Genomic DNA, 8915 nt, shown 5'->3' on the forward strand with positions numbered 1-8915 from the left:
CAATAGATTAAATATTCAATTTGCTAGACAATTAACAGAAACTCTCCTTACTGAATGGATAGCCTTAGTCAACCGTATTTCTTCTGTTAGTTTAAACCTTACTGCTGACCAAATCTCTTGGAGGTGGAATCCACATGGTACCTTTAATGTTAATTCCCTTTATAAGTTCTTAGAATTTGGTGGAGTCCCTGTTAATACTTACAATAGTATTTGGAAGGCTAAAATTCCTTTAAAAATCAAGATTTTCTTATGGTTAGTAAGACAAAAGCGTGTCTTAACTAAAGATCGATTAAGTAAACAAGGATGGACAGGTGATACTACATGTGTGTATTGTTCCCAAAAGGAAACTGTTGACCACTTGTTTGTGACTTGCACTTTTGCACGATCGATTTGGAATTGGATAGCTAAGTATAATAACTTTTCTTTTGCTTATATGACTATAGATACCCTGTGGGAAATGGATTACTGTATTCCATTAAAAGAATCAAATATTATTGAAATAATTCGAGGGTCTGTTTTATGGAATATATGGTTGGATAGAAATAGGATTATTTTTAAAGAAGGTAATATACAGCATGTGCATGCAATAGGTTCAAAAATATTAACTATGGCTAGATTTTGGGCTTTAAACCAAAAAACAGATCTTACATGTCATTTGAATCTAATTTTACCTTGTGATTTGAAGGACCTGATAGGGTGTACAATGGTCATTTCCATGGAGGCTACACAAGTTTCAACCCCTATGCATGGAGTAGAGATCATTTCTAGTGATGAAGAAGGTTCCTCAACTAGTGCAGGATATAGTGGAAACAACTTAACAATAGCGGTGACCTAATATTTTAGGGTCTTTTATGCTACAGTTCTCTTTTGTGATGTTCTATACTTGTCTGTTCGGGTTTCTGGTTTATGGAGGCTTTGATGAACTGTTTTGAGATTTCTTTATTTACAGGGACTATTATGCATATGTTGATTCGTTGGTGATATGTTAGCTTTTTAGGGGCTGGTGAGCTTATTTCTTTAGGTATTCATAACCTAGAGCAGATGACACTATATGATGAGGATCTATTGGACCTGGCTTCATTTGAAGATCTTCGAACCGGCGTTTTTTATTATGACTGCCTTTAGTTTTTGTTGTTTTGTTGTTACAAAGCTATATTTCTATGTGGTGTTTTGTTCTATTTCTAGCTATGAGGATTGCTGTAAGAACATAGGTGGGTTGGTACCAACTTGGTACCATCTTCACCCTTGGGATTTTCTAATGAAAATCGGTGGCAATGACCACTTATTTCAAAAAAAAAAAATACTGTTCAAAAACAACAATCTTGTACCTATCTAAATAAATATTTAAAATGTTTCAAAAATTATAAGTTCAGTCTCCAAACATATTTTAATATAAATATCATGTTAAGTTGTTCAGATTGATGGTTTAAACATTGAAAATAAAAATATAAAATATGAGACATAATGAAGTATGAAAAGCGTGAGGTATTGAAAACCCCTTATATGTTTTATTTTAGCACAGATAAATGTATGCAAAAGTAGAATACAAAATTTAAAGATAAATTATCTGTTATTTTTGACGATTTATTGATTTTATGATCATAACTAAAGCATAAATTGATTATATGAAAGAACACAAATGCACTATAAATACATTTTTATCTTATTTTTTTAGCGTAGCATTTGTCATATCTGTTGCAATGAAAAAAAAAAAACTGAGTACCTTAAAATTAAGATTAGAATAACAATATCAGAGCTACCACTTAGTTTTGAACAGATAAGGTTAGCAAGCTACAAAAAAATTCGAGTCAAAAGGCACGGCACCAATTCCCTTTCTACCCTTACGTTTTAAAAAACGCCATCCTATTTACACAATTACATGGGAAGATTACAATGCTTATAGGTTGACACTGAATTAAAAATTAACCAGTGATCTAAACCTAGAGAAAACCCCTTTCTTCTTTGGTAAAATTGGAGCTGTTTTAGAAACAAACTGCTCATTGGAACATGTATTAACTGTACCAATACCCATCCCCATTTCACTATCATCATCTCTCAAATCCCTTAATATCTGTAGTAGTTTCATGGACATCTCAATTGCCATCTCACTTCCATTCACTGACAAATCTACCAAAGATGGCACCACAAATTGTTCTCTAACCACAAAACAATTTTCATGCCATAGAGAGCATATAGAATATAGTATGGACAATGCAACCTCCTTTTCATCACTGGTACTGGTCTCAAGCAACTCCACCAAACAAGAGATAAATTTGGCGTTTCTACCAATAAGTTGTGCACCTTCCTCCGAAAAACTATAAATTTGTAAAACTTTCAGGGAGCACAGTGCTAATTTCTCATATGAAAGAATTGAGGCCAGAGCTTTTAAGTACCCTGATGAAAACATCTGTGATTTGGTGTTGTCTTGTGATGAGAGGTCACATACAATTTCCATGCATATTTCCAAGATGTTTATATCATCAGAACTTAGCTTCTTTGAAGAAGAGTCGGGTATCGAAGTCAAATATTGAGAGAATTTTTGGAGAACTACCAAAGCTTCGTTTGTTTCCGCATCAAGAAAGGGAGTCACAATTCTTAAGATCTCTTCAGTGAATGTCGGGAATTCAACTCTGAAACAAATTACAAATATTTAGAAATCTGGATGTTACTTAGAATAATAAGTTAGGAGAAGTAAAAGATCATTTGGAAAACATAGCTTGCCAGAAGCAACCATCACACTCACTGGTATAGGTTCATCTCCGATTGTACCATTTTAATTGGTACAGGTACCCATGGTTCTGTGTAGTCAGTTTGCACTAGTAACTTGTCTAGTGCAGAGTTAATCAACATGCACCAATATGTGCCTGTACCGCACAAATTGGTACATGTGGATTAACTCTGCATCAGAGGACTTAAAATATTGTACCAGAAAGGACTTAAAACATTGCGAGACAAATATTATTTCAATGTTACAATTTTGTCATTTCTGGTAGAGCCATTTATATTATCCAAAGAGCAAACATTACCAAATGGAGCAAAAAGAAATAGAATGTGATCCATACCTATTGTTCCTAATATATGCAAGAAACAACTGAGCACCAACTTCTTGGGCCCCTGTGTCAGACAATTGGTATGACATTCTCAAAAACTCAATCAATGCCTCTCCAAATCCATTGGACAGCATTAGATAGCAAGTGTCAACATCACTCTCTAGAAGAGCTACCACATCTTCAACTGCCTGCTTTCGTTTTTCTCTATGAAGCCCACCCAGATCTTTGAAGAAATTAAGAAATTTTCCAGGGCTGAATTCAGAAAAATACCCCTCCTTCCAAGGGAACAATGCTTGCAAACAAGCTTCATTTGGTTCCCTGGAAGCCTTTGTGACTGGGTTCTCATTAATATCATCTTTTCCCTCCAAAGGTGACACACACACAGTTTTTAAATTCGAAACCGGATGATAACTGACATCATCAGGTTCAAAATCACTCTGATTCTGTTCTATTTTGACATCTAATGGCTTAACATTTTTTGCATGTTTTTCCATCAGGTCATAGAGGAACTTTAAAGTGTGCTCTTTTTCGGGGTTGCTGCCAGACACTTTTTCAACTAGCTTTCTGATGGACCGCTTTTCTATTAAAAGGCTTTTATGTGAGGTTAAATTGAGATTTGAAGCAGCTTTTTGTAATGTCTTCAATCGGATTTCATCAGTAGAGTCTTCTATCTGATGTAGCAGTTGAGAAATTGCCTTACCAGCTGCTGCTTCTCTTGGGTCCATAGCAAATTTCATGTTATTCAGGTAATCTATTAGTTCAGTTACCTGAAAGAAATGAAACAAGGTAGATGTGTGAATTAGAACATATCCTCTTTTTTTCTGAAAAGAAACATATATTCCTGTTTTGCATATAGGTATGGATTTTAATTTATGATTAGGAAAGGACAAAAAGTTCTTTGTGACACAACTTTATTTCGTCCATAAAAAGAAAAAAAAGGGAAAGTTCATGAATAAGCCAACCTTATGAAGCAATAGGACCAGTACAAAACTAACAAATACTTGGTATCAGTACAAATGACATTAGTATGGTAATACTTTGTTAGTACCTTGAAGGGATAAATATATGCTGTAAAATAAATTTGGTTTTTCTAATGTTATTCTGCTAAAAAAATAATATCACAACTGCTCAAAACTAAAATGGTAATAAATGTACAAAAGAATTACTTGATCAGCTAACACTATCGGAACCATGCTTTGGATAAGAGACAAATTTTCAGTAACAGAACTCCTTAATCTCTCGCACCGAGCTAAAACTTTTTCCCCAGAAAGTGCCTACATAAACAAAAAAAAAACATATAAATTATCAAATGTTAATAAGTTTGGCACAAGATTGGTACATTTAACCAGCACAACACCTAGTAAGTAGTAACTATGCACTGGGTGGCAACCTAAAGACTTGTACAAGTTGTCACTGAAGAGCAATAGTACAGACATACAAGCACATTCAGATAGTCACATGTATATATATGCACTAATTATATGTATGTGATTTCAACTGAGGACTTTTTACTCTTGTAACATGTTAACAATTTTTACATCATATTATAATGTTCTGGTAACTAACTTGAAAAAAAAAAAAGATGATAGTGTAACTAACATTTGACCTGGAGAGAAATATTCACATACCAAGTAGAGCTTGCTAGACTCAGCACAGTGTCGGATAACTAATTTTCCTTTCTCAATTGTTAAATTTATGGAACATAGTGTCTTCAGCCCTTGTGTACTTCCCGGCCGTGCTGATTCTAGTGCAGGAAGTATAGATGCAATTTTATCGAGTAGTTTTGTCAGCTCTGAACAAATTGTAGCATGTACCTACAAGGAAAAATAGGTTAAAAGTTGTTATAAGCTGGATATATTATTTTAGTGCTACTAATAATTAGAGATTTCAACAATTAAAAAGTAGTTGGTTAACAAACAAGTTGCAACAACAAATTTGAATAATACAACTCAAATCATTTCAAGACTAGTTTTTGAATTTTACCAGAAAAGTTACTCTTTTTTTTCTATTTTGAAGCAATCTATCATAGATTTAGAATTTACCTTTACAGGAGGAGGATTATGTATAAATTTTGGATTTCCAGAAACATAGGTCTCCATTCAATCCGAAGCTGTCCCCTCCTCTTGAATTGCAACTTTCTTGCTTCTTAGCTAATTTAATTTTCAAATATACATCCAGAGAATAAATTTAAAACAAATACAAAATTTTGGCAATTATAAAGTAAACTTTAAGCCGACAAAAGCTTTTGATGAATCATCCTTGGAACAATAGAACTGAATTATTCCATAAACTTGATAAAACTATGCATAACTGCAAGCTAATCTAACTATACTGGGATATGTATAGCTTCATACTATATATTCTCTTTCTCAATTCTAAAAAGTTCGTCATGCCCTTTTCCCATTTACAGTCAGTCCATACAACTCCTGTATTTATATTCCACATGATTAAAAAAATGCTTTCAACAGATAGCCAAGATGCAACAAAGGAATAAAACAAGAGAAATAAAAGAGGAAACTTATACCAGCAAGCAATTTTCCACATCTCGGCCGGGGGGAAGGAAGCAATTCCTCTGTTGATCCTCTCTTCCTTTTTTCCCTTCTCTCCTTCCCTCTCTCGCTCTATTTTCAAGGTTAATAATGCAATAGCTTTCTCAATAAAAAAAAAAATTATAGTTGCAGATACAGCGGTGATACTATCCACACGAGCAGAATGCAACCATCGCTTTATTAATAAGTGGGAAATAGACAAGATGGAGAAGTGGCAAGCGCATTACTTCTCTTATAGCGGTGTTGGTGGGGCCCAGGTGAAATGTTTTGTCTCCATTTGGTTCGGGACCTGAATGAATGGATTCAATGGAAGTCGAATATATTCGTCTCGGGGCCCCACATCTTCCTTCCGATCGCCACACTAATCTAAATTTCGTTTTCGGAATTTCACGTATACCCCTCAAAAGCTTCAAAATTTGTATTCTCTTTCTAAACTTTAAAATTACATATTTCCTCTCTAAACTTTCAAACTCTCAAAATTTAAAACTCGTTTTAAATTTATAAACCATTCTAGCATTTCTTAATGACAAAAAAAAATTTGTAGCTTGTTTAAGAAAACTGTCGGTATTATATGATATTCATTATACCATTTACTTTGTAAGATACTCGTTTTGCTTTTGAAAATTGAATACCCATTATATATTTTACCATTTATGAAATACTCATTTTTTCTTCGAAAATCGATCAAATATAAGGCCAATATCTTTTTTAAACAAGCTACAATTTCTTTTGTCATTAAGAAATGGTTTATAAATTTAAAAGGAGTTTTAATATAATGGATAATAAAATAGGTAAATTTGTGAGTTTTTCAAGTTTAGAAGGGAAACACGTAATTTCAAAAATTAGAAGGAAAATATGTTATTTTGAAGTTTTTGAGGGGTGTACATGAAATTCCCTTTTTTTAATATTTTAATTTAATACGATGTTTTAGGTGGAAGCCTGGAAGGCATACGTTATAATCGATATTAAAATAGAGCGCGCACGGGGGGTTAGGGGTACCAGAAATTTTCTAATGTTCCATCTGATTTAAAATAATCGTGACAAATTTTCATTTTTTTTTTCACATTTATGAATATAACCTCTTTTTCATATGATGCAATGTTTTAGGTGGAAGGTATACGATCACACGAATAATAGATAAATAAATAGAGCACGCGCGGGAGTTAGGGTGTGCAAGAAATTTTCTAATGTTCCATCTGATTTAAAATTTACTTCATTAAGTACGAATTTATTTTTTTATTAGATATAAATTGAATTTAATTAATCTGTCAAATGTATATTTGTTAAAAATATTAAAAAAAATATAGGTTAAAAATCATATCTAGCCGCATAATATAATTAAATATATATCTCTCGTAATTTTTGAAAGATCTCTAAACTATTCTTGTAGTAAAATTTTGAAAATAAATTATATTTGTGCATTTTTGTTAATGTTTTATTTTGCCTAAAAGATCAAATCATTTATTATTTGGATCCTGATAACAATCTCCGCACCTTTATCCCCACAAAAAACCCCGCAGAAACTTCCAAAACAATCATGGGGGGACCGCTCAATCATTAATACTCCGCAGAAACTGTTAGTGTTTAACTCGAAGTATCAAAATATTTATTTTGAATTTGTAAAGTATTAATCCCTCTGCAATGATCTCTATTTATGAAAGAATAAATAAATCCATTAGTTATCCCCGCACAAAATTTAATTTTTTTTAATTGAAATAACTGGAGACCATTAAATAAACAATCCCCTCATAAATACTTATCAGTTATCCCCGCACGTAATTTCTTTTTTTTTTCGATTGTCCCCGCACAACTGAGGACTATTAAATAAACAATCCCCTCACCCAATGATAAATACTTCTCAGATATAATGATAAATACTTTATGTTATATGGAAAAATACTTCTCAGATATAATTGCAACTTTCAGTAAAACATCTATGATAAATACTTCTCAGACATAATAATAAATATTTTATGTTACATGGATAAATACTTCTCAGACATAATTGCAACTTTCAGTAAAATATATGTGACTTAAATAGATTAGATTAATATTTTATGCTACATGGATAAATACTTGACGATACAAAAATAAATATTTTGTTCTTGAATTTGTCAATAAGTAATGTTTAATCAAATCAATGTATCATCATATCAGTGATAATGATAAATAATTCTCAGGCATAATGATAAACACTTATTAAAAATGATGATAAATATTTTTTTTGAACTTTGTTCTTAGACTTGTCAATAAGTAATGTTTAATTAAATAAATGTATCATCATGTCAGAGACAATGATAAATACTTCTCAGAATCAATGATAAATACCTGTCAGAAACAATGATAAATACTTTCTTGAACTTTGTTCTTGAACTTGTCAATAAGTAATGTTTAATCAAATCAGAGTATCACCATGTCAGATGTTCGCTTACAAAGGTATGCTACAAAGTCTCAGGTACAGCGAGCTGTACCAGTTTAAAACCTTGAGTTACTCTCGATTAAGGCTGCAAGTGCACAGCCCTGCTCGTATAGTAAAATAAGGTATCGATCCTCAGGGACGGTATAATTCGACTCTAAATTCTTACAAATCCGAGTTAGGTACTAGAAGTGAAAAGTTTGGGTTGAATTCGTTTCAATTTCTCAATTTAATAACAAAAGGTTGCAAAAAAAAAGTAAATGTTTGTTTCAGTCAAGTTTAAAATGATGTTTCCAGGGTTTCAGATTTCATCCTCAGCTTTGCCTCTCTGGACCCTCACTCGACTCGCATCATCTCTGATGCGACCATAGTGATGCGACCCGCATGGTCTCCCATGCGACTCGCATGGCCCTCGAGTGAATGCAGCATTGCACCTGTTTCTGAGTTATTCGATTGTGCAAGGTTCTACTGACCCTACCCACGATTCCTGAGCCTCAACTCTCGTTTATTAGCACCAGAAATCTAGTAAGGAATTGCAATTTCACCTTCTTAGATCTACAACTTTCAACTCTCGTTTATTCGTGTTCAATCTAAGTCAATTGATCGGTTTGCCAAAGGTATCCACTATCTCTCAACAAATGGAAATCTCACCTTTCGGTTCAATTGATCTATCTTTTCAGATTTCTAACCTACCTTATGTGCTTGATTAAATTGCAAGAAGGATCAAGTCAAGAAATTAGAAGAGATGCAAGAAACATTCAACAATAGACAATCAAGATTCAAACAATCAAAATCAAGCAATGAAAGAATGATACTCAATCAATTGATCACAAGAACAACTCAAATTCAAATGCAATACATACAATCAAAGCTTTAGACTACATCAACCCTAGAAACAAA

General features: G+C 32.9%; 1 protein-coding gene across 2 annotated transcripts; it reads right to left on the reverse strand.

The window, feature by feature from the left end:
* Positions 1 to 1704: 1704 nt before the first annotated feature.
* On the reverse strand, positions 1705 to 5741 carry LOC144564274 (U-box domain-containing protein 5-like). 2 transcript variants are annotated; one of them, XM_078313859.1, is made up of 6 exons: positions 5575 to 5741; positions 5093 to 5200; positions 4679 to 4864; positions 4217 to 4324; positions 3063 to 3817; positions 1705 to 2630 (listed from the first exon to the last, which is right to left on the reverse strand). In XM_078313859.1, exons 2-6 carry the CDS (start codon positions 5147 to 5149, stop codon positions 1916 to 1918), a joined length of 1821 nt encoding a protein of 606 aa, XP_078169985.1. In that variant the 5' UTR covers positions 5150 to 5200; positions 5575 to 5741; the 3' UTR covers positions 1705 to 1915. The 2 variants fall into 2 exon arrangements, with proteins under 2 accessions (XP_078169985.1, XP_078169986.1); XM_078313860.1 differs by lacking the exons at positions 5093 to 5200; positions 5575 to 5741 and having other exon boundaries at positions 4650 to 4780.
* Between the last annotated feature and the right edge of the window lie 3174 nt (positions 5742 to 8915).

This window comes from Carex rostrata, chromosome 13 (assembly GCF_964058835.1).
Source record: "Carex rostrata chromosome 13, lpCarRost1.2, whole genome shotgun sequence".
NCBI lineage: Eukaryota > Viridiplantae > Streptophyta > Magnoliopsida > Poales > Cyperaceae > Carex > Carex rostrata.